Source organism: Ambystoma mexicanum, chromosome 3p (assembly GCF_040938575.1).
Source record: "Ambystoma mexicanum isolate Mex_15411 chromosome 3p, UKY_AmexF1_1, whole genome shotgun sequence".
Classification (NCBI taxonomy): Eukaryota; Metazoa; Chordata; class Amphibia; order Caudata; family Ambystomatidae; genus Ambystoma; species Ambystoma mexicanum.
The window spans coordinates 1,211,275,830-1,211,302,800 of record NC_090925.1 but is presented as its reverse complement, the minus strand read 5'-3'; the positions used below and the strand labels follow the sequence as shown (position 1 = coordinate 1,211,302,800).

Here is a 26,971-nt window from a genome sequence, read left to right as displayed (position 1 = left end):
ACATATTATTATAGTGCTGTTTGAATTAGAAGGTCTATTGCCCTTTCAACCAGTCATCTGGATCAGGTGTACTTTCTTTGATATTGGCAGTTCAAATCATGTAGTCTGCCCAATTCATTGTTGATCTGCCAGGATATTATTGTATGCAGAGCTGTGGGTTCTCCACTTAAAGATGGCTACCCCAAATTCTTGTCAGGACCTCTTTTTGTGTTCATGAACCACAATGGCGGCTGTGTCTCGTGCAGCCATGCCCCACAGATCCCGGGCTTCCGAACAGGGCCAAAAATTCTCCACAGCCTCCACTTCTCCCACCAGCATCAGGGTCACAGCAGAGGGTCAACAGCAGGGCACTGCACTGCCAAGAGGAGGCTCAGGGCGGCAAGCCTTTGGCAGCCTCCGCCAGTGGCGAATAGCTGTAAACGGTGGGTATGGATGTGACTCAGTGCTCCGCCAGGGAAGCAGCACGTGATGCTGGGGTCCAGGTACTCCCATGCATAAATTGACAGGAGCAGTGAGCCACAGAATGGTGTGGCATACCATAAGGAGCCACAACAGTCAGTGGGACGCCGCCAGTCTCCCAATCATAGCACACATTCTATCTCTAGATGTCAGTAGGAAAACGGGTTTCCCTTAGGGTCCTGACATGGGCTGGCAGCCACTCGAAAAGAATATCTTCAAAAACAAAGGTATGATAAAATACCTTCACCATTTGTTCGGCGTTTGCCTTGTTTATTTCTGCATGTATCTGAGTGCTTTCATTAGATGATCACAGAATTGTGGTGCAGTGAAAGCGGTTCCATCCAGGCTGCTAATCCATCACCATCTTGGTCATCCCCTGTCCCCTTTTGCTTCTATATTTGTATAACATTTTTATCCTACATTGAAAAGGATGTTGCTTTATGTCTAAGGAAAATGTTTCATTGTTTGTTGATTACAAGTAGCAAAGTAGAAGCTTTGGTACTCTTTCATGGAGCCCTTTGGACGGAATTGTGGATTTAGAAGATGTACAGTTGTGTGTAATTTTCACTGTAGCAAATCCTCAGATTTTGGGGGGTTAAGTGATCGAAAACCTCTAGCAAGTTCTGTAGTCATTTTTTGCACTTTATACACAAATTGTGAATTTAGCAGTGGGGGAAAATTGATGACTAAATGATGTGACTGAATTACTGAAACGTTGCTGACATTTCTTCCTGCAGTGGTAAGCTTGTAAAGAAGGATTTCTTATGTTTCAAGCTATACAAAGTCCTACTGTACCAATTCTGTAAGGCTGATCCATAAAGGACAGCACCGATTGGTAAAGGGGAGTGCAGAGCCATACAGAACAGAACATTATAAATGGGTATCTTTCAACTTTGGGGTTTATTTCTCATTGGCTCTGAGTGACATCTAAGGCAATCTGTGCTTTGACCTTGTCTATTAGATATCACTTTGATCAATTTGGTGAAATATACCCCTTGTAGTTGATAGATATTTAACTCTGGTTCTGAATGTGCTATATACAAATAATGCTATTTTTATCACCAGAAATGGCAGCTCTTTAAATATTTCTTTCTTTTTGTGTTTTCATTATGTTTTTATATTGTGCTTGTTTTAAACCACAAAAGTGAGTGGGCGGTTATTTTCATGGTCTTTGTCATCAGCTTCAATTCAGCCATGGCTACTGGGCACAGTCTGCCACCGTAGCTCCTGCTACTTGCATCCATTTGGGTTATGGGTCAAAGACCTTACCCCACAGGAAATGGCCTTATGCTCTGGCCGCTTGCCACTTTTCACCAATTAGTGTAAAACACTGTGGCCTACAGGCCAGTGTTTCCCCCTTTTTTGTTACATCCTCTTTCATTCAGTGAGATCGCCTCAACCCAAGAATTGGCCATGGGAACATAACTGCAGGAACCATTCCTCAGTCTTCTCTTCATGCAATGTCTTTTCATTACTGTGTTAAGACGGAGATGCCTTTAAATTAAAATGTCTTCCACATCTCACTTCCAACTCTAAATGTGCACCACTCTTTTTTAGTCTACTCACCTTCCTCCTTCACTTAAAGCGCCTCCTGGCTCTCTCCTAATATAATGTTTTCCCTGTCTCTTCTTTTGACACTTTAATTCCCTCTTGAATCTCATGATTTACCAGCAGCAATCCCTGAGATGTCCACTGAAAGATGAATTCATCTGACTGAACAAGGGCTCTCTGGCACTGCCAAAGTGTCAAACTAGCCATTCTGCCCTCTTTTACCCTTCCACACCCTTCTTGATGTCACATGTCTCCTTTCCTTAATCCAAACATCATTGTGTGCGTTTTTCATTTTTTATTTTAGGGTTATTGCAGGGATGGCTTGCATGGAACAAAAAAAAAAGGCAGATTTTCAGTTCGGACTAACACCAGTGCTGTAAAGCACCGTGGGTCATGCATACATGTTTATTTGGACTAGGGGACACCCCCTTCACTGTTAACTTAAAAAAGAAAAAACTGCATGGATTTACACCAAACAACCAGAAGGCATATCTGCACCCCTTTGTGACCAACTGGTTTCTTATTTGACACAAAACCACCCCTGCCGTTTTCACTGTATGCGTATCTTTAGGATTCCCCTTGAAAATGAATTGTGAAAACATGTTTGCGAACTGAGAATCTTCCAAATAATCTACCTGAAGCTATGCCATTTCACAGCCGTATTTGCATTGTTTTTAAAGTCGCCAACTTTTTTTAATGACTCAATTTCATGAATAACGTTTCTTATGTCAGGAATTCCATATGACAATTTCTTATTTTATTATTATTTGTTATGCACAACCAAAATGGCCCAGAGGCATACGGGTGCAGGTCCAGAACCTAGCACTACTCTCAAGAGAAATGTCAATGGTATGGCAAGAAAAATGCAAGTGGAAATGTCCTACGTAATTAATACAGCTTATTATAAGCTGGTTTGAAAAGTCTAACACCTCCTGGAGCCCTTGAATCTGGAGATGTTTTAGATGTTGTGCTCTAACCCGCAAATTGTAAGGTGCAAAACACAAATGCAACAAAAAACATGATTATAAAGTGGTTGCTCAGCATTCCTGGGGTGGGAGATTGAACCAGGCAGAATCAAAATAGTGCAATTTGACACAGCACTAATAAGAGAATATATACTTTGACAATTTCTATTATATTACATGGGATGGTAAAAATAAAATACCTCTCTTTTGGATGAAGTGATATTCAGCTTCTCTGTCTCATTTACTTTGCCAAGGCTTCTATGATTCATTTGCTTATGTGTAACTGTGTTAGAGACATTTTCATTTTCTTTCAGATCTATGCGACCTGGTAGGAACTTCGCAGGCTCAGGATTGTTGCTGGGCTTTTTGTACTGTCCTTCAATATTCGTTTTTTCAACCAGCTGCAAAACAGAGAGGAGTGCCTTGGTGATATGCAATAAGTTGTTATAATCATTATACATTAGTTCAAAACATACCTTATCAGAAGTGTACTCTAAAACATGGGACTATCCATTCACTGTTTTCAGCACATTTTGAGAGGAAGATGCAATATAAACTCACACACAAAATAGGATTGCGTAATACTGCATTATACAGATATAGATATTTCTTTAGGGAACCCATTCCTGGAGATGCTATAGAGGAGTCAATCATTTCTACTTAACCTTTCTGATGATGTATTCTAGATATTTAAAAGGCCTCTCAATACTTATATTGGCCTTATTATTGGCCGTGCAGCCAGATACCCTGAAAGGAAAATGTCACGACTCTTAACTAGACCCTGATATTGCACTACTCCTTGAACCTATTTAGGGGAAAGGACGCAGCACGCTATGCTGACAGTGTTTCATGGCGCACTAAGAGCTTAAATGCTGCTTGTGCTACTAAGTAGAAGTTTAAGTTTAAGATGACACTAGCAGACAGGTACAATGGTTCTCTTCAGAAGTGATAAAAGTGGTATAGCTAATAACAAAATTCAAATAAAGGAATGGCATTATAGAAATATAGATACAGTAAGATGTTACAGAGCTAAAGCAATCAGAAGAAAAATAACTCTGTGCTTATAAAACATGAGACTCCCCTTTAATAAATGAAGTTGAAATGGATTTAAAAAATGGAAATGTTATTTACCTGTAACAAATGTTCACTAGTGGGGGCATATTGATCAGAATAATACGCTTTATAATAAATCCCTGCTGAAAGGCTAGATGTCAAAAAGCATTCACACAATAATTCATGTGTTTAAGTTAATACAATTCAAATTAAACAAATTAACAGGATGTTTGACATCTCACTGCTTTGACATACAAATAGGGAGTATATATCCAGTAATATGGCTTCGATGTAGATCTTCTGAAATAGTTAAGTAATTTCTCTTGCAATGGATTCTCCTCATGTTCACAAGTGTCATATTACTGTCCAAAGTAATACTTGCATTATGGGAGCAAGACATATTTTTGATTTTTTTTTAATGAATTGGTTGAATTAATTCAATATACATGCATCATATTCAACATTTTGCAAACCTACAAATGAAAATACAATCTTAATATTTAATTATATCCAAATCAATTTCCCACATAATATTCAGAACCGCTATAGCGAGTCCTGACACATGGCCGCTTGACAATCTATGCCAAAAGGCATCAGATTTCAACCATTTCTCCTTATGCACGAAACGGGAGAACATCTTACATCACAATTAGTCTAAGGTTGTACATTGCACCAAGAGAAGTTTTAATGTTTGCACACAGTCTCTTTCACAGTGTATGCAACCCCCATTTATTTTCCCATCCATTTCAACCGATCTGTGTGGTCTCAAAAACCTTTTGTAGTGTACAAATGTTTTCTACAGCATAAAGCAAAATTAAGTAGTGTATTATGTGTTGTTTGTATTGTTATCCTTAATTGATTCCTTATTTAAAATTGATATGAAATATATAATTGTTTTAAACATTTTGATTGAATACAACGCTATCTTGCCATGGGCTAACTGAGAAAAGAACTCTAAACATTTAACAACTTTGCCTCATTGACTCTAGATGAATAGTGGTACAAGCTTATAAGCGGTGAAAGCTTGAACCAAACCACTGCCTTGCTTAGACTTATGGATGGCATGTTCATGGGACCAGTCTAGCAGCTGACCACAGCTAAACATAAGGGACCTCTGGAGTGGAATGGTGGGTATGCTAACAAAGTTGCACCACAGGAGACCGACCATATAAAGGTGGGCTAGCAAAGGTTGTGGATACAATAGTCACGTAACATGGGACAAAACTAAGATCTTGACAGTCATGGGTGGTTAGGGACCTTACGAATGTATTGATTTTCCTAATTAATGTATTTTTTGTGTGTTAAATAGTTGTGTACCTTTAGATTGTTGATTTTGTTTTAATTTAGTTTATTCCTGTAGTCAAGCCAAAGATGAATTTGTGGTTACTGATCATGGTTTAACTTGGTTTTATTGGTGTGTATGTAGGTGCCTTTCTCCGTCTTACTACGTGTGAGAGAAAAAGAAACAAAATAACAGGCAAAACCCCTTGTCGGGGAAAGAGGCACTGAGACCCGGCTGCAAGAGTTCAAAGGATGGTTTATTTCTCCAGCTAGGAAATAACCCAAAAAACTCTCCCCTCATTACATCAAAGCCAACATTTATATTAGTTAAAGTAACTCTAACAAAAAATACTAAATGGATCCGATTGGCCAGACGGTGTGGTGTTGTAGGTGTGGGTAGCATCTCTTCCTCCTGGTTGGCTGAGTAGCTGACGGACGTCAAACATCTTGTGCTCCATGCAGGTCAGGGTCCGGTCACTGTGGTCACTACCTAAGCTAGTATTGTTTCATACTAAATGACAAATTATTTAAAACATTGTATGCTACTTGTCACATTTCTACATAAGTTACACACAATGATCATTGTCAGTACAATTGGGTCATTTGTGGCTTTAATTGAAGGCCTTGACCTTTATTGTGCATGCAAAAGAATGAGACTATGTTTCGTATTTCTTTCTAGGTTTCAAATTCATTAGTGCAAGTAAAAGCATATATAAAAAATGCTTGAGGTTAGTAGTGGGTGTATTGGGTGGGTTTCGCAACACAGGCGAGGGTCTGGCACTTGAAAGAAATACCTTACAGGGGGTGCAGGGTCAGGATGGCAATAAATTGTTTTAATGGGGGTGGGTGGCTTGCACGTTTATGAGGACGAATCGAGCAGAAAGTGCTTCGCTCATCTTGGTTCACATGCCGGTTTTCAGGCAAACAGTGATCTCAGAGGAAGAAAACTGTAGCATATTGATTGTTGCAACTTTCTCCAGCCTCAGCGTGAGAATGGAAGTGCAGAGCATTTCCTTCGCAGAGGGAGTGCAAGGGTGGGGGCCAGCCAGATGCCTGCGCGCCTTGTGTGTGTGTGTGTCTCTGTCCTTGGCTGCTGTGGTGGAAAGGGGAGCCGAGCATTGCTGTACTATCGCAGTGAGGCCTGTTTACCCAAGATGGAGTCGAAAGGGGCATAAAAGATGGATGGCCCGTGTCCTGCTCAGTAGTCCCATCTATGCAGCAGTCAACGGTGGTTAACTTTACATAAGGGCAATGGGCAATACCACTACCGGAGGCACGCGGTCTAAGCCTTGTACTGAGGAGCGTACGATGGGAGGGGGCCTGAGGACCCCTCGCTCCCGTACATTCCCCCCTTTCGTTACATCTAAAGTAACAAACTACTTTATCTCGTTCTTTCCGTTCTCCCTTCGGTAGCGCTCAGCTTCAGCCACAGCCTCATCCCAAGCAGGTGTACCCTTTATTGGCATCCATGCTTTACACACACTTCTTAAGCTGTTACCCCTTCTTGCATATTCTTCGGGGGTGACCATTAAGTATATCCCACCATCCCCATCTAAATCTATCCATACCTCATTGTACCACAGCAAGTTTTTAGGTTCTCTAATGGTAGTGTAATGTAGATTATCAACCACGTCCCCATACTGTCTATAGATGGCAGTCATCCTATACTGTGGTGTGGTGTATTCTCCGGTTTGTACTTGGGCATCTATCATGGTAGCCACTGTTGTCTGTCAGCCCACTATTACCATCATCATTGCTGAATTAGGCATATTATTTTCACAGCATCTTAGTCCCAGTTGGCACACACAGAATATTAAAAGAAGAAAGACTATGATGGGAATGAGTATCTTTGCTGCGATGTTCCCCCACAATGGTATCCAGCTGAACAGGTCGTCGAACCACGTGTTGTTATATACTCTGCCATCTGCTCTCATTCTTTCTCCTAAATTATGCACTGCTGTTATCACATGTGACAGTGTCCCGTTATCAGCATCGGAAGCTGGTACGAACGTGCAACATGCCCCCCCAATTTTTTTGCAAACACCACCGTCCAAAGCTGTGATAAGATCTAAGACATATCTGTTTTGCATTTATATCAGGCGCAGTGCACGGAGCTCTATTTTTATGATGTTGAATCCTTCTTCAGTGTCGTTGGCCAGCTGGATGAGCTCCCAGCGTGTTATCTGCAGCCATTTCGCGTTTGCCCTTGCTTGAACGCCTGGTGCTAGGAACGATGCAAAGAATGTTTCTGCAGATGAGAAAAGTTTATACTGTTGTGGGATTTTAGCAAGGAGTTCTGACGATTTGGCCGAAATATAATTGGATCTTTTGCTGCGTGACAACTTGGTTTTCAAAGTTTCTTCTTACAATAGTTTGTATGCTGGGGTCTCTGTGATTGTCTCATTGGGCGCTGTCGATGGTTCAGCCGATTGCCCTGCTGCCGATGTGTCAGTCGATTGGCCTGCTGTCGATGTGTCAGCCGAAGGCCTTGCTGTAAACTGGACGTGGCTCTCTGGTATCACCATTAGTGCTGAGTGAAGTGTGGCTAGGGCACAAGTGCCCCTCCAGGATGCTGGGAGATGCAGGTAAGCTCGTTTGCCACAGATCCAGTATGTGTCCATTAATGCAGCAGTGCCTTTTTCCATGACTGGCATTATTAAAGTCTTATTGCACTGCCGCACTGTTCCCATGTTCACCTTCCCTTCTCCATGGAAGCAAAGTTTGTGCGGTATTTCCTTTTGAATCTTTATGGGTCTCTCCAAAGGTGTGAGCCATGTCAGCTTGGTGATATGCTGTGTCCAGATGGGGATGCACGTTTCTTTTGCCCATTCGTATGTTTCATCTGGCAGCCCTCGAAGCCCCTCCGCTTTGCATTCAATCGTTTCATCATGCCACTTGTCATCTGCATATCTTGTGCCTTTTATAATGAAAAATGGCTCTTGGAGGCAGATTACTCCTTGTCGTCTGCTGGTGCAAGTTTGTTCATTTTCCAATTTTTCCATAGTGACTGTGTGTGCTTGAAATGTCTTTTTTATTCTACACAGCATCAGATGAATCAAACATTGGGCCTCAGACAAGGGTACTTCCTGTGGGATTAACATTTTTGGGGTTCCAGTTGCGTGAGGAATAAGTGAGCAAACATAACAACTTTCGTTACTTGCTTGCTTTGCTGCGATGCTCATGTCTGAATACCATTTGTTTGATTGGTCAGGGTGCCGGGGGTCCTCTATTTCATCTAACCCCAAGTTATGATAAATATCGTATCTGTTTTTTCCCACCCCCCTTTTTCTCCTCCTTCTGTTTTTTAATTGGGTACCAATTAGTGAATATTGCAGCAGGAATATTCTAGACCATGCTTCATCTATGTTGTTCATTGTGACATGTGTGTGTTCAGTAGTGGTTTCTGGTGCAGTGTGTGTACGCATGCTTGTATTTCTGGAATCAGTTAACCAATAGTAATCAACATTTACATTCCATCCAGGCTCTATTTCCTTGGTTCCAGTATTATCCAGTATTATTCAGCATTGGAATAGCAGTTTTGTTTACGTGCAATTGTACAAGGGGCCCTGTTATATTTTTATCATTCAATTCAATGTTATAAATGTCCTTCAAAGTAGTTGCTTCAGTCCATATCAATTTAGACCCTGGTTTTGTCATATCAAATTCCTTCCCCCTTTGTTCATTTCATTTGCCACATATAAAACAACATTATACCAAATAAAATAAAACACCATTATTGCAAATAATATGGCAGCATATTTTATAACACATTCCAAATTATTTAATCTACTGGCCCTAGTGGCATCCCTATTTCTATCTAACATTTCAGCTTGATCAGCCATTTCGTCGCATTGGCTCATGTTGAACCTATGTGGGCGAGACACAATAATAATAATTGCAATCATTCATTTCTTTTTCATTTCTTTACTCAGTTAGGCATGTAACAATTCCTTTTCATTTCATCATGGAATAGATTAGGAAAAAATAGAAAAAACAACACTATTTATATGAAAAGAAAGAAAAAAGAGAGAGAGATAGAGAGACAAAATATATATATAATCTTTGCTTTTCCCCTATACTTTCCCTGTCTTAAGTTGCAATTGTCATCATATCAACCTGTGCCAGTAGTGGCATCCACACAGTCGGTTTCATTTTGGGGAGGTGTAACACTGTGTGCCCTTCTTATGTCTGAGAGGTGCACCCAGTATTTTAACCCTGTGACTTTTACTGCAGTTGGGGTGCTGTACACCACTGTGTATGGACCATGGAATCTTGGTGAGTTCCACCTCCTCACGAAGTTTCTAATGAGAATTTGCTCCCCTGGCATTAAAGGCCCTTCTGGGCTGTCTGCTGTCGGCATGGAGGTGACTGTTGCTACATCTTCAGTAAATGGTGAAACAATCTGTTTTGCTATGCTGCATACTGCGCGCATTAGCTGTGTTAGGTATTCCTTAAATTCTTCTCCCAGCACTGGCAGCCCTGTGCGCATCAGACGCTCTCCTAACAGGGGAGAGCGGTGTGTGCATTCTCCTTCCCGTCACGATTTTGAGCGGGCTTAAATGATGGTCCTTGCATGGTTGGTTTCTGAGTTGGAACAGTGCTAGGGGCAGACAATATACCCAATTCTTTTTGAACGTGCTGCATAATTTTGATGAATTGCTTTTAAGCAACCCGTTGATCCTCTCCACAACTCCATTGGCCATTGGATGATAAATCGAACATAGTTTGTGTTTCACCCCCAGAAGGGAGGTCACTTCTTTGAAGAGGTCATTTACAAAGTGCGTGCCGTTATCTAAACGGATCACGTCACAGATTTCCCACCATGAGAATACTTCTTGCACAAGGAACTTGGCAGCACATTTTGCATCAGGATGGGGACAGGGGCCCGCTTCCACCCACAGTGAAAAGGGGCATACCACCACAATCAAGTATCTTGCCCCGTTACATCTTTCTCCCATATCAGCGTAATCGATATGTAGTTCTCTGAATGGACCTGTAGGGCGTGGCAAAGTGCCACGCAGAGTTCGCAATGTCATTCCTGAATTGTAAGTTTGGCATGTAGTACATTCAATCACAAATGTAGTCAAGTATTCGTGTAGATTAGGAACAAACCAATCCTCTTGAATATCTGAGGCAATGTGTTGTTTTGCAGCGTGAGCTGGAAAATGCAGTTGTTGGAATGCTACTTCTAATAATTCTATGGGCATCACTACCTTGCCTTCGTTTCCTGTCTCCAAATGAGATCTGTGGCTGATTGCTTACACCCTGGTTTGCCCCACAACTCCTGCTCTTCCGGTGGGGCCCTTCTCTGGAGTTCTATCAATTGTGCTATGGGCGTGTTATTGTATGCATCTGTTGGTTGTTCTGCTGTGGTTGTTTTTACAATGTACTCAGATGTTGGTGTCTTATTGAAGTACGAGGCTTCTTTCGCTGCCGCGCCGACTTCCGCGTTCCCCAATGAGACGGCGTCTGTGTTTTGGGTATGGGCTTGGCATTTAACCACCGCTACTACCAATGGTTCTGCTAAAGCTTCTATTAGTTCATTTAGCAACGTGGCATGTTGTACAGGGGACCCGTCTGCTCTTCTGAACCCTCTCCTTTGCCAACGTGATAGCCCTGAGTGAACTGTGGTGGTAACATAAGCTGAATCTGAATATATGGTCACGGCACAACCTTTGGCTGTGTGTAACGCGCTGATTAGCGCAGTCAGTTCGGCTGCTTGTGCAGAGCAATGTGAAGGGAGGCGTTTTTCTACAATCACTTCATATGTGTCTTCTTCCATGCGCACTACCAGCATCGCCACATGTTTCTCTCCTGTCTCTGAATTTATGGATGCTGACCGTCTATGAAATACATTTCATCTTCTGTAAGGGCGTTTTCGCTTGCTTTGGGAATGTCATCAGCCTCTCCCTCGTATGTGCTACAATCGTGTTCCTGTAAATCCTCAGTTGTGCATGGCTCTGTAATGAAGGTAGCTGGGTTCACTGTTTTGCATCTGACCACATGTACATTTGGACTTGATATTATTATTTCATAAGCAGAGGCTCTCTGTGTTGTGAGGGTAGATTTTGATCTTTCCAAGATTGCAAATAACGAATGTTCCGCATATAGCATCACTGAACATCCCATTACGATCGTGGAACTTTTCTCAATAGCGAAGGCCGCTGCAGCGAGGGCCTGTTCGCAAGCGAAATGTCCCTGCATTACTGGGTCTAATATTCCACTGTAGTACGCTAATGTTTTGTGGCCTAGTGATGTCTTTTGTGTCAATACTGCTGTCATTAATGTTCCATTGCTGTGTGAAAACAGGAAAAATTCCCTTTCATAATCTGGATTTGCAAGGACTGGGGCGTCTGAAATAAGGTCTTTTAATCGAGAGAATTGAGCAATTGTCTCCTGTGTCCATTTTATTGGGGCTCTGTTCTTTTGTGCTTCTTTTAGTGCTTGTAGCATTGGCCGGGTGTACGCTGTGTAATCGAGGATCCATGCTCGGCAATAGTTACATATGCCAAGAAATTTCTGCATGTACTTCACTGTTTTTGGTATGATAATGTGTCGAATGGCTGCTGCTCTGTCTGGTAATATTCTTTTTCCGTCTTTAGATATTTGCTGGCCAAGATACACAACGTCAGCAAGGCAGTATTGTAATTTTCCTTTGTCCACCTTGTATCCCTGGGCAGCCAATACATTAAGCAGTGTTATCGAGTCTTCTCTACACTCTTCTTCTGTTTTACTGCAGACGAGTAAATCGTCTACGTACTGTATAATGGTACTCCCTACATCTATGTTGCCGATGTCTTCTCGCAGTACTCTGTTAAAAATGCTTGGACTCTCGCAATACCCCTGTGGGAGTCTGCGATGTTCATATCTGTAGTTTCCTAATGTAAAAGCTGTAAGGAACTGCGACTCTGGTGCGAGTGGCACAGAAAAAAAGGCATTTTTCAGATCAATGACAGTGAAGCAAGTTGCCTCCTTTGGTATACTGCACAATATTGATGACGGTTTAGGCACTAAAGGGAACTCTTTTTGGATGACGTCATTGAGTGGGCGGAGGTCCTGGACCATTCTCCAAGCCCCTCCCTTTGCTTTCTTAATTGGAAAAATCGCTGTGTTGCATGGGGAAGACAATGGTACTAAGATCCCTTGGCTTAGGAGTGCATTCACTGTTTCTCTAATACCTTCCTCTGCTTCTTTGGATATTGGGTATTGTTTCACTCTGGGTGGGAGGGCACCTGGTTTCAATTTTATTTTTATGGGAGTTACCTCGTGCAACAATCCTACATCGTTTGGTCCTGTAGTCCAAATTTCAGGTGCTACCCTTGCCATGTCTTCTTCAAATATTGTCAGTGGGGCCTTTATGTTAGCCATGAGTGGGTTGTGTATTTCTCTGTATTGAATCATAATGTCACATGGTATGCTTATTTCCATTATTATTTCTCTATCCCCTTCGTAGTCAGTAAACAATTCTTCATCAGTAATATCTTTTAGCATTATGTTTGGTTCTATGCATAGCACACTTCTCCACTCGCGTCCTTGCGTGTCCAGGCCTATGACCACAATACGTTTGTTGGAAACTTGAACTGCCTCAATGTCTATAGACATGATTGTGCCTGGCACTACATCTGTTGGTGTGATTGGGCGGAATATGAAGTCGGATGGTATTCTCCATTCTTTTTGTGTTATTTCATGCACTACTCGGGCTAATACCTGTATTCCATAGACGAACATGTCCATGTCAATGGGAATCCCTCTTACTGCAACTTCCTTTGTAATTGTACTTATTAGCAAGAGTGCCCTTACGGGGCATACCCCTGGCGTTGAGCACACTATTCCTCTTTCAGTAAAGGCTATGGTCATGTTTAACTTACTGAGTAGGTCTCGTCTCATCAAATTGATTGGCGCGTCTTCGTAATACAATAAGGGTGCACGCACTGTTTTCCCCCCCACTGTTACATCAAGATCTTTTGTATAAGGAACTTTTAAAATAGCCCCAGAGAACCCCTGCGTCTCCAAATTTCTTCCCGAGAGCTGAAACCGCCCTTCTGTGAGGCATGATTTTTCTGCTCCAGAGTCTACCATAAAGATAAACTGCTTGTTTCCTATCTCTGCCGCCACTAGTGGTTCCTCATTCGCACTTTGTGTGGTGGATAGGACTGGACACGCAAGTGCTCCCTGTGGGCTGTCCTAGTCTTGGTATCTTTGCTGACCTGGCATTGAAAAAACGTTGTCGCCCATGACCGTTGCACCGCGGTATGGTGCAGGAGCACCATTTGCAGCTGCTGCAAAAGGGTTATTGTTTATGTTCCCTACTGGGTTTTGTCTTGCCATGGGCTGTAGTGCGTTTTGCTGTTGTGGCTGCTGCTGCTGTTACTGCTGTGGTGGGGCTGGCTGTCTCTGTTGCATTTGGGGGTCAAAGCGATATTGATCCTGTTGTCCACCCTCCCCATTGGAGCTCCACAAGGGCTACCTGGGTGTGGGCAGCCCCACCGCTGTTCATTGTTCATGGGCTGTTGTTGCTGCTGTTGAAAATACCCTGATGGTCGCATTCTACAATCTCGTGAATAATGTCCCCATCTTCCACAACTCCAACACGACCCCTGTTGTCCTCCCCTTGGTCCTTGCCCACCATATCCTCTGTTTCCCATTCCTCCGTATCCTCCCCTTTGCCCGCGTTATCCACCTCTTCCTTGGGCCGGCCTGTTCTACCACTGCGATCCTTGGCATGGCTGTTCTTCTCCGTTCCACTGTCCCTGATCTTCTCCAACCCACTGCGCTGCTATCCCAACGGGCCTTCCTCCCGCGTTTTCTTCTCCTTCGTTTCCTCTGTCTGCTGTAACATTAGCTGTAATGGCGGCAACCTTCACTAATTTCGTCTGTACCAATTTTGCTTCGTCAGTCAGCCTCTTTTGCGTGACCTCCTTTTCCTTCTCTTTGATCCTCCTGCAGTCGTGTACAGTTATGCTCTGAATTTCAGGCCACCTGTTGGCTTCGATCCCAGCTATTTTGTCCAAGGCCTTCTGCACCTCTTTCGGCAACCCCTTCTTAATAATAAAATAGAATAAAGCTGTTGATTGATTCCATGCCGTACCAGTTTCGCTTCTCCATAAATCTTGCACTCGCAAAATGAATTGCGCAGGATCCTCATTCTCCTCCATCGTACACTGCATCACTTCATGTAAATCTGGAACGTCCGGGAATTCACGTCGCAATGCATCCCACACTTGTGCTTGAACATTGTTAAATGGTGATCCATCGTGTCGGTCACAGCTCATGTTACTCCCGGGAACCCTGCCCTTTCCCAGATTGTGTCTGCTTGGTCCCCGATTGCTGAAACTAATAGACTTTTTACATCACCTATAGCTAACGGCACGCCTACCGTGCTTTTCTCAAATACATGTATCCACTTACCTGCCTCTCCCGTCAGCGGGGGGGAGGAGTTTTAACAGGTTGGCTTTGTCCATTTGGGCTCACGGAATGTAATTTGGCCTACCTGCTCCTTTATGTATCAGTGGCATTTGTAGTTTTTGTTTCTTTCCCGTTCTGCTTGTCTTCCCTTTTTTCGTTTTACTTACCAATATGTTTCCTATCCTCCCTGTTCGTTGTCTTAATCTACCTTGCCATAATGGTGGCGATAGTGTGTCTGGTTAACGGTGGTTTGGCAGCGGGGTTCCTTTCGCGGCAGCTGCCTCTTCGTATTCATCTAAATCGTCCCATATTTCTTCTATTTCTGACTCTCACTCGTTATTGTCCTCCCAGTTTTCCTTGGGCTCACTTCCTGGTCTTCCACTCTGGTCTCCACTTTGTTGACTCTCTGGTGTATCTGGGCATATAATTCTCACTGGCTTGTTATTTAATTGGAACAGGAACTGTCCTGACTGCCACTCTTGTTCTTGCCTCTGCTGTGATGACGTTCCTTGCGATACTATAAACTGTCCTGATACCGAGGCTGCTGGGGTTGCATTGCTTGCTGCCACGATCGGAGGTGTGAGATCTGCCAATGATAGCGGGGATACCTCCCCTCCCCCTGGCAGCATTTGCCCTTTGTCACATAAAGCTCTTAACCGTGTTATTTCCATTTGTGCTTGTGCTAGCTGACGGTGCAAACCACCTGTTAAACATGCTATATCTACAGGAGGCGCACTCGTGGGGCCATACAGGCATCCTTTGTCATATGGTGGAGGTTCGGGGGCTATTGCCCCTCTCTGGGCAGTGGCGGTGGGTGATATATACAGGGGTTCACTAAACCCTACCGCTGGCCTAGTCATTAAGGGATAGATTTTTGTTACTTCGTTTTCGGTTGTAGTTGTTGAGCATTCCCCTTTTGGTGTCCCACCCACTTCTTCTGGGTTTTTCTGCTTTTCTGTCATTCGGTTTGTACCTACCTCTGCCGTGGGGGAAACTTCCTCAAACATTCGCCATAAATCTAACACTTCTCTCCGGTTCTGTAACTGTTTCCCTTTGTATCGCGCTAGCAAATGTGTTGATACTAAGTCCAACACTCTTTTGTCAAATGATCCTCCTTCTGGCCAAATTGGTGTAACCCCGTCTCCCTTTATCTCAGTGATCCACTGATCGTGATACTTCTGTATCCTGTCGCTATAAAGTGGAAGGTGCTGGCAAATATGTGCAAGTGGTGTTACTCCCCCATGGCAATATTTATTTTCCTTTCTTGTGTATTCTAGTACCTTTGAATCTCTTCCCACCTCTTACTTGGTATATCAATTACAATATGTAGAAATAATACGTTTTTTATCAATGCTCACAATTATCATATGTCAGATTGGCTTTCTGAGAGATGTTACCTGATCACCTCTCGCAGTTTATTTCTTCTGCTTTACCTTGTATCGATGACAAATTACTTGTGTTAAAATACTTTAGCGTGTTCAACAAGACGTATACATAAAAGCAGACCAACAAACATATAATCATGCAACATACACATGCACTGCCTGCGCGCGTTTGTTCTTTCCCTATTCCCGTTACTGACCCTGTTTTTTCTTCTTCCCTATACTATCCACTATTTCGCATTCACCCCCCCCCTCTTTCACCTTTTTATGTCTCAAGATTTCTTACTTCCACGGAAAAAGAATATTCTAAAAACTACTCCGAACCTACACGAGACCCCTACTATTTTTCTCTTTATCTCTATTCTGCACTTGGTCGGGACAAATGCTACGCGGCGCCGCCTTCTACCCCCTACGGGCTAGGATACCACTTCTCTTCTTCTTCTCACTTCTTACAACACCTAATGGCCATATAAAGGATAGATCAGAAAAGCCTCACCGTCACTCACACATACCCTATTCTTGGCTACCTTCCCTTTGTTGCTAATTCCCTTCTTCCCGTACTTCCCCCTTACCTTCCTTTGGGGTCTTTGCAACCGGGACTCCACGTGTTCAGTCAGGTACTCCGAGGGTCGCCGCTCGTGGCCGGACCATGCTCAGGTCCGTCCCCCCACCAAGCCGTGGCCTGCCTTGGCGAGCAGCTTTTGATCGGGTATTCGTCAACCGGGAACCCTTGACCCTTTTTTCTTGGTGTGCACAGTCTGGTCAACCGCGGAGGCGATGGTTCTGCTGGGGGGCGCCCTGGATCTCGCTGCTGGGTGGCGCAGGCCTCAAGGCACCTCTCTAAATCACGTCGGGGTCACCAAAAATGTAGGTGCCTTTCCCCGTCTTACTACGTGTGAGAGAAAAAGAAATAAAATAACAGGCAAAACCCCTTGTCGGGGAAAGAGGCACTGAGACCCGGCTGCAAGAGTTCAAAGGATGGTTTATTTCTCCAGCTAGGAAATAACCCAAAAAACTCTCCCCTCATTACATCAATGCCAACATTTATATTAGTTAAAGTAACTCTAACAAAAAATACTAAATGGATCCGATTGGCCAGACGGTGTGGTGCTGTAGGTGTGGGTAGCATCTCTTCCTCCTGGTTGGCTGAGTAGCTGACGGACGTCAAACATCTTGTGCTCCGTGCAGGTCAGGGTCCGGTCACTGTGGTCACTACCTAAGCTAGTATTGTTTCATACTAAATGACAAATTATTTAAAACATTTTATGCTACTTGTCACATTTCTACATAAGTTGCACACAATGATAATTGTCAGTACAATTGGGTCATTTGTGGCTTTAATTGAAGGCCTTGACCTTTATTGTGCATGCAAAGGAATGAGACTATGTTTCGTATTTCTTTCTAGGTTTCAAATTCATTAGTGCAAGTAAAAGCATATATAAAAAATGCTTGAGGTTAGTAGTGGGTGTATTGGGTGGGTTTCGCAACACAGGCGAGGGTCTGGCACTTGAAAGAAATACCTTACAGGGGGTGCAGGGTCAGGATGGCAATAAATTGTTTTAATGGGGGTGGGTGGCTTGCACGTTTATGAGGACGAATCGAGCAGAAAGTGCTTAGATCATCTGGGTTCACATGTCGGTTTTCAGGCAAACAGTGATCTCAGAGGAAGAAAACTGTAGCATATTAATTGTTGCAACTTTCTCCAGCCTCAGCGTGAGAATGGAAGTGCAGAGCTTTTCCTTCGCAGAGGGAGTGCAAGGGTGGGGGCCAGCCAGCTGCCTGCGCGCCTTGTGTGTGTGTGTTTCTGTCCTTGGCTGCTGCGGTGGAAAGGGGAGCCGAGCATTGCTGTACTATCGCAGTGAGGCCTGTTTACCCAAGATGGAGTCGAAAGGGGCACAAAAGATGGATGCCCCGTGTCCTGCTCAGTAGTCCCATCTATGCAGCAGTCAACCGTGGTTAACTTTACATAAGGGCAAGGGGCAATACCACTACCGGAGGCACGCGGTCCAAGCCTTGTACTGAGGAGCGTACGACGCGAGGGAGCCTGAGGACCGCTGGCTCCCATACAGTATTTAAGTGAAAGGTTTTTTGTAAACCAAACAGTAATACACAAATAAAAAAATGTTTTTAATTGATGATATCTTCATTTCTGATGATTTGTACTGCATTTGCTTCTCCTACTGCAACTATTCCACATTTTAAGCAGCCTAAAAAAGAATACGCATACTCTGGACCAATACTTGGTAACATTGGAAGTGACAATTACCAATTTGATATGTTTTAGAAACTTTCCTTTTTCTACAGTTACAATTTGTGTTTTCTTTTGTTGTACTAACCACAGAGGGACTGTTTTTTTAATTGACGTTTGTTCAGTAGTTGGATTTTTATAAACATTTCTAAAATATATGTGCACATGTTTATTTGCATATGTGTTAACATTGCTGAATTTCCTAAATTATATTTTTGAGGGTAACCCTTTTTTAATTTTGATTTGCAGATGGTACAAAATACTTCTATTACATTTCAAACATCCTCTGGTGCAGAGTTTCAAAGTAGTTCTATATCTAAGATCTTAATTTACCAATGGGATTTATTCCAGAGGTAGTTATATTTTTTGGATGTTGCTTTTTCTTTTTGGTAGAACTAGTACTTGAAATCCTTTGACTACTGTCAGTAGTGCAAACATTTACTTGTAATATTTGTGCAGTTGTTGAAGTTTGTAATGTAGACATTAAAGGGGTAGTAGTAATAGGTAAATGATCTTTATTTGTGTGCGTCGTGCTAGTTTTACTTTTTAAAATACTAATACTTAAAACTGAAGGGGTTTTCATTTGCATTTTTGCTGATGTAGGATTTGATTTTGGAACATTAGTTGTTTTACTTTTGGTTTTATCAGAAGTTTTATTTTTTAGAAGTAATAGAAGTGCCAAGATGTTTTTTTTTGGGTTCAATCAAAGTATTTTTCACTGCTGAAATAGTACTAGTATAAGAAATAGGGAATGTATTTGTATTATTCTATTGCATTTTCGGACGTTCAACTGTTGGAATAGTAGTATGTTTATTATTGGTGAGGTATTTTTTTAGTGTGACAGCAATTACTAATGTGGTGCAAGTAGTAATAGGCACTGAAGGTTGTATTTCTGTTTCTATATGCAAAATGTTTACTGTAGAAATACATTTTAATGTATTTTGAGTGGTTTTTAGTAACAATGATTTAAATTCCTGGGATGTGGTACAGGAAGCCTCAATGGTAACACTGAGAGTATTTAAAAGTGTAGTACTATTTTCTGTGCTTGCTTTTACATTTTTGAAAGGACTGGTCGATACAGATGGTGATATTTCAACCGGTGCAATAAAACATTTTTTTTGACTATTTCTTGTGTGATATTACCAATCGTTGGTACAGTTGTAATGTCGTCAGTGGGAATGTTAATTTGAACATCCTGGTGGATAGTTATGTGTCTGTTATTATGTTTTTGTATTGTGTTCCTTTTTTGAGGAATGTTTGTTGTGCTTTTACATTATGTTTTCATTTTTCTTTTATAGCTTTCCTTTCATGCTTGTGTTTTGTTGCTGCAATAAAATAACAAAAGATACATATCTTATTAAGAGTGTATTTATTGATGTATTGTTATATTTTTAGGTTAACATACAATTGTGTTTTCGAAAAACAAATTTGTTGAATGTTTTTGTGTTTATATAATAAATTATACGAGATTAATGATGTTTGTGTTCTTTTTTGTCTTCTTCTTATCTTCTTTTAATGTTGATGTTTCACCTATACAAAAGAAGACATGTTGTTAACATTTAAAGTGTTGTGCTAGTGGTATGTATGGGGTGCTAGGCCCTACAGTCATATTGACATTTTGTATATACTGCTCTTAACAGTACGCAAGTGGTTTTCTGTGCATTAATATTAATTGAACCTTGAAAACATGTGATTGTTGCATGCAGATGTGTTGAAGCTATGCAGTATACGAAGCATATTGACTCATCCAAATTTGCTGTAAACACCTGTATGTTATAATTGTAAGGACATTAGCTTAAATTTGTATTCATATTTTTGTGTAGTACTGTTACAACTACACTCATGCCTACATTAGTACTGACCTTTTATCTTCTCTAATGTTGATGTTCCAGCTATAGAAAAGAAGACATGTTGTTACAATATAACATGTTGTACTGGTTACAGTACACACCTGTATGTTTTCATTGTGAGGACACTTGTTGCTGCTGCTTGCATTCATATTAACATTTTGAGTATGCAAAATATGAAGCGTATTGACTTGTCCAACTATTCTCTGTACATGTCTGCACGTTATAATTGTAAAGACAATAGATACTACTGCTTAAATTTGTATTCATATTTTCTATCTAGTAATGTAGTCAAATGTATAGTACGGTAGTGCCTACATTTGTATTGATATTTGTATGTAGTGCTATCAATACTAAGCTAGTGCCTACATTTGTATTGGCATTTGTATATTGTGCTATGAACAGTACGCAAGTGACTACATTCGTATTGAAGACATTAGACGCTACATTTTACATTTGTATTAATATTGTCTATCTAGTACTATTGGAATGTCACACACAGAATTGCGACCTCACTTTCACTGTGCATTTAGCTCACCCTGCACTCAGCCATAGATCCATCGCCCTCACTCTCAGCAACCGGCCTTAACAGCCACACTATGTACGCTAGCATCTCTCTGCTGCTACCTGCCCTCCTGCTCCTCTTACACCTAACATTGGTAATTATGGACCAAATCAAATACGGACCCTGCCCTACTATGTCTAGAAACATTAGGCTTCGCTCCAGATTCTCCCCCTTCCACGGACCCAAACGCCCAATACGGAACTAAACCGCCGTACCAACCCTAAAAATACATCTAGGAAACTGCCACAAGCATCTCCACAAACCTCTGCTACTGTTAATTTGAATGATCCCACTCCAACAACTTGGAACACCAAATGCCCGCATAAAACCACAACGATAGCAGGAGCACTAATTAACGCCAGATCAATCGTGGCCCATGCCACCGAAATAGCTGATATCCTAACAGCAGACAATCTTGACCTCCTAGCGGTCACAGAAACCTGGTTACACGATGCAGCAGGCCCAGCATTGTCATTGGCCATCCATAATGAGTACCAACTACTAAGAATGGATAGACCTAACGCTAGAGGAGGTGGTTTAGCCATTATTGCTAAATCCAACATGGAACTAAGACTCACAACGTTACCATCACTAAAATCATGTGAATTACTAGCCGCTAAACTGCCCATATCCCCATGCCGCGCCCTGACTATCTACCTCATTTACAGGCCGCCAGGGCCCTTAGGCTAATTTGAAGAGGATATCTCCAGCCTGATAGCTAGAAATACCAAAGAATCCTCGCAGATAATGATCCTTGGTGACTTCAAACTAGGACTCAATGACCCAGACGACAAACAAGCAAAAGCTATAGCCACCATGCTCAATGAACATGGGCTCTCCCAAAAAGTCCTCACCCCTACCCATGACAAAGGCAGGACCCTTGACTGGATAGCTACCTCAAACTGCCCAACCAAAATCACGAAAGTTACACCCCAAACCTGGACCGACCACTTCTTGATTGAATTTAGCCTAACACTCAACAAAGAAGTAAACAAAGAAAAAATAATGGCACCCCCTCTCACTACGAGATCAAGAAAAAACATCACAACTAATAACATCCTACCCTGTCTCCTCCCAGTGATTAATGCCCTACCAAGCAATTCTAACCCAGACACGCTGGTTGACCACTATAATTAAGCTATGACCAAGATCTTAGACTCCATCGCCCCACTTAAGAACTGTAAGAGTAAACAGCAAGCTCACCTGAACACCTGGTTCACCCCTCACCTAAAAGACGGGAAAAAAGAAAGTTAGAAACTATATGGCAACATACCCCCACGGATGGAAACAAATTAAAGTTCAAACTGTCACTAAATACAAAAATGAAATCATCCAAACTAAAAAAGAGATCTACAAAGAAAGGATCTCCCAAGCATCTTCCAACACCAAGGAACTTTTCACGATTCTACGTGAACTAGAATCCCCTGTACCTCCACCGGATAATCTACCTAAAGATAAACAATGGTGCACCAACATTCAAAATGCATTAGCAAATAAAATAAAAAACATTGCAAACCAAAATTGCACTACTAAAAAGAGCCTTACTCCCATTCACGGAAACCCCTACTGTACCCCCTCCTGGCAACAAACCTGACTTATCACCATTCAAACTTTCCAGAATCTCGATTCAGGAAACAGAAAGAATTATTGCCTCACTAAAACCTTCAAATTATAAAGGAGACAGCTGTCCTGCCCAAATAATCAAGGATGCAGCTAGAGATTTAGCTCCCTTTATTACCAAACCCATTAACTCTTCCTTTACATCAAGCACTGTTCCAAGTAGCTTAAAAGAATCCCAGGTCCTACCCCTCCTTAAAACACAAACCTTAGACCCATCCATTCCAACAAATTACTGACCTATTACCACTGTCCCTTTTCTCCTAAAGATAATTGACAGAGTGGCCTACTTACAAATTCAAAAATACCTTGAAACAAACCAACAATTAGGCTCTCACCAATCCGGGTTCAGACCCCAACATGGCACGGAGACAGCCCTAATAGATCTTAAAGCCCAAATTGACGAACTCAATGATAAAGGAAACACAGCTATGCTACTCCACCTTGACCTGTCGGCGGCCTTTGACTTGGTGGACCATGCAGTTTTATGCAAACACCTAGCATTGGCAGCCCACTTCTCAACTGAAGCTATAGCCTGGGTCCTATCATTTCTTGATAACAGAAGCATGAGAGTCTTCTCCACAGCAGCCTCTGCAGACTTAATCATAACAACATGTGGAGTCCCCCAAGGCTCATGTGTCTCGCCCACCATGTATAATATCTTCACTAAGCCTTTATTTGATAAATTGGACAGGCTGGGTATCACCTACACAAATTATGCAGATGACCCCCAGATCCTTATCCGCCTTACGGGCAATTTCACATCGGCTACAGCCTTAGTGAATGAAATCTACATCCTCATTCAGGCATGGATGGCAACCCACAGCCTCTGCCTGAATGACGATAAAACAGAGATCCTAATCCTTGGCTCAACTAACAATTAAAAAAAATGAAATTACAATTACAATACCTTCAACATCGACGGCAACACAATTACAGTCGCCAAAGAAGTGAAGACTTTTGGCTTTTACCTGGATTTCACTCTCTCCCTAAAAAAACAAGTTAATTCCTTGGCCTCATCCACTGCCTATACCGGCAAACTCATCAAAGCATGTAGACCATTCCTCTCACCAGCTAGCTGCATCATTCTAGCCAATGCCCTCATCCTCTCTAAGTTGGACTACTGCAACGCACTCTATGCAGGAGCTAATAAATATATAACACAAACAAACTGCAAACATTGCAAAACAATGCTCTCAGAATGGCCCTGAACCTCCCCACCAGAGAGCATATCTCCAACGCCAGAAGAAATCACAATTGACTAAAAATTTTAGATCAGATCCTCCTCAAAATGGTCACTCTAACCTACAAATGCCTAAATAATGCAGCACCACCATACCTGAAGGAAAGAATAATCAGAAAACCCTCTACACGCCTAACTAGAACAGGCAATTCCTACTGCCTCCAAATTCCCAGATTCCGCTTATAAAAAACAGGTGGAAATAGCTTCCCAGTAAAAACAGCTCTGCAATGGAATGCTTTATCAGTCGAGTTAAGAAGAGACCAATCCTATAATAGCTTCAGGCGCAACTGGCTACGTCACAAAGACCAATAAACCTTAGCAACACACGCTTGCTCTCTCCTCTTGCCTTCTCAGTCAGCAATCGTGCACTAACGACTACTACCCATGTACATGTACATACCGATAACTATGCAACCTGTAATTATTAATTAATTAATTGCAATCCCTACTGCAATGACCCATTCATATGTATATATCTGCTTCTATGTAATTGTAACTTTATATGCACCTGTATATTCTGATCTATGCAAATGTAACCAAGCTTTAAGTAATCTTGTTATGCTGTGCGCCCAGCTACTTAACGGTTCAGGGCACCCTATAAATAATAAACAAACAAACAAACAATTACGGCTATTCCATAACTCTGACTCATTGCAACTGCATTTATGGTCACATCGGGCCAGCGGTTTTGCAATATTGTATCAGGACAGCCCCCAGTTGTCCCATTCTTATAATTTACTTTCCTGTGCAGCTTTGCATTCTGACAACAGGCGTCATGTGAATGCTAATCAAGGGATTTATGGGCACACACAACGCGGTTTGATAATTTGTCATGAGAATACTAATAATTTTACTTAAGGACACACATACAGCGGTTTGATAATGTCATGTTTTCCTCACGTCCACCCAGTGTTTCCATACATCATAACGGGATTTCAATACAACCACATGCCATTCATTTAATAAACTTAATTTTTGTGTTTCGCTGTAATTTCAAAATGGACTTTTTAAATGGTCATTCCCACAAGGATCAACTTTATATTTCAATGCGTGCAGTGTGAGAAACCTGGGGGTGTTTTCCTGAGTAAGCCTCGGGAATCCCTTATTCAGGTGGCCAGAGGAGGGCTGGCGCTCTCAGATCCCAACCCTGGTGGTGGACGAGCAAGTGAGTATCACCTGGGTAGGGGAGCCCAGGGTTATGTTCGGGGAAATGCCCCAGGTGAGACGCAATGCTACATCACTGAAGAAGCAGAGGAGGACGAATTCCCTGAGATTTTCTTTGGGTATTCTACATCTGCCTCCCTTCCACCCGAAGAAGCTCCCTTAATAAAACCAACCAGCCCTACACCTCTTGTAAACCATCTAGGAGCCCAAACCCTGTTGCCATCGAAAACCACAATTCCCAGAATCCTTGGTTTTATGTTGCCTACACAAATACTCCTGGTCATTCATTTTCCTGTCCCTCTGATTATTATTTCTCGCACTCCAAACCTGCTCACGACAAAACTCCCCCTTTTGACACAAACACTTTTGTACCCTGTCGAAGAGAATGGACTAATGCTAAAACTGCTTACCTCACATGTCTTAACCCAAGAGCAGGCATGGTCAGGTAATTGACTGGAATACACACACCTGACGGTCCTTTTCCTTCCCTACAGGTATAAAAGGTGGAGCACAAAAGCACATGACGAGTAAGGCAGACCGCACAACGTGAGAGCTAACTCAGCAAGACAGTTCAAGAGGAGGCGAAAGACGGCAAATACCAAGAGGGTGACAAGGAGAGAAGTGACCTTGCCCTCTCTGATCAAGGCCCGTGAAACCCCTGCAGAGATTGCGAACAAAGACCAACGTGTGTTGCAGCAGATGTCAATGGTACACAAGACCCTCCTCCGCTGATTACCACACCAGGGAGAGGCGCTTGCCTCGGTGGTACCAACCTTGACTTCAAAGAGAAGGAAAGCCAAGCGGATCATCACACCAGGTGAGTTGAGGGGAGAGCCGATAAGAAACCGAACTGTGTTGAACGAAAAAAGTAGCAAACGGCTATTCTGAACATTGAAAGATAGAAAGGAATACTATTGATGAAAGAGAGGGAAAACCAGCAACTGAGGCGTCTGGTACCACGTGGATGCTCATGTATGAAACTCTGGGTGATTACCCTATGGTAGAGACTACCGTAACCAGAAGGTCTTGGGAAGAGGCGAACAGAGGTCAAAGTGGTCATACAGAGGTCTTGTAAAATCCTCTGTACCATCGAAAGTCTTCGACCGACAGTTGATTGTAAAGCAGGAAAATGAATCCTGCATGGTGAAATTAGTATATGAACTGTGTTTTGTAAGTTGGCAAGAGTGAACACAGCTGAGGGATGATAAGCAGAAGAGGCAGAGTCGAAAGTCCCATAATGAACTGTGTTTTGTAAATTTGGCACAAGTGAATCCGGCTGAGGGATCCTAACGAGAAGGGACGAAGTCCAAAGTCCTGTAATGAACTGTTTGGTAAATGTTGGCGAGATTTAACCCTGCAGAGGGAAGCCGACAACCAGGGGCAAAGCCTCAAGAACTGTTTAAAAAGACATTAAGATTTGTGAATGCAAGACATGGGGAAGTGAATTGTCCCCCTTGTCAGTTGGGTCCGAGCCTGGCTAACGGAGATCTAGGGGTGAAAAGTCATCACCCAGAGTTCATTTAGAAAGGGAACTGTTTTGTTGTTTTGTGGAATACGACTTGTGAGGGGTCTGCGCCCAGAAGATCGGGATCCAGGGGTGAAGCTGTCACCCAAGTTATATCTGAAACAGAACTTTGTGTTTGTTGAATGCATCAGGCCCTCAAAGGCAATATCTTTTTATTTAAAAGAGACTTAACCATCAAAGAACTTAATAGCTGACATGGAACTGTCAACTCGTGCTGCGAAGGCTCGAGTGTGTCCTGTGCTCAGGAGATTCGCCTTGTCCCGTGCTCAAAACATGGGGAAGGGAGACCCTTGTCAATCATATCCTGACTTATTATTTGTAAACACTCCTTTCTTTATTGAAACCCTATCCCACACTTTTTCTGTAATTAGTTTTAAGGAATTGGCAATAGGTTTTTCTTTAGTATAGGCCCTTTTTTTTGACACAATGCCACAAGGACTGCCTTATTTTTCATTTGATGGTCGAAGCTTGCTCCCATCTTAGATTTTGGTTTAGATTATGCGTTTTTACACCCTGCATTTACAGTTTAATAAACACTCTTGAACTGTGATCACTTGTGTCTGTCTTTACTGTTGCCACTATGAGCTCCTTACAGCGGGTGCATTGATCAAAAAATTTGATTTACCTCCACTGAAGTACAGTGTATGTTGCCTTTTGACCTTGCAT

General features: G+C 42.3%; 1 protein-coding gene across 2 annotated transcripts in view; it reads right to left on the bottom strand.

The window, feature by feature from the left end:
* The window catches only part of LOC138581368 (formin-J-like), a 1,098,959-nt gene that overhangs the window by 348,341 nt on the left and 723,647 nt on the right, over positions 1 to 26,971 (bottom strand). For both annotated transcript variants that reach the window (XM_069652650.1, XM_069652651.1), the window contains one exon: positions 3,176 to 3,376. In XM_069652650.1, coding sequence (XP_069508751.1) covers positions 3,176 to 3,376 — 201 coding nt within the window. The remainder of the gene's footprint in view (positions 1 to 3,175; positions 3,377 to 26,971) is intronic.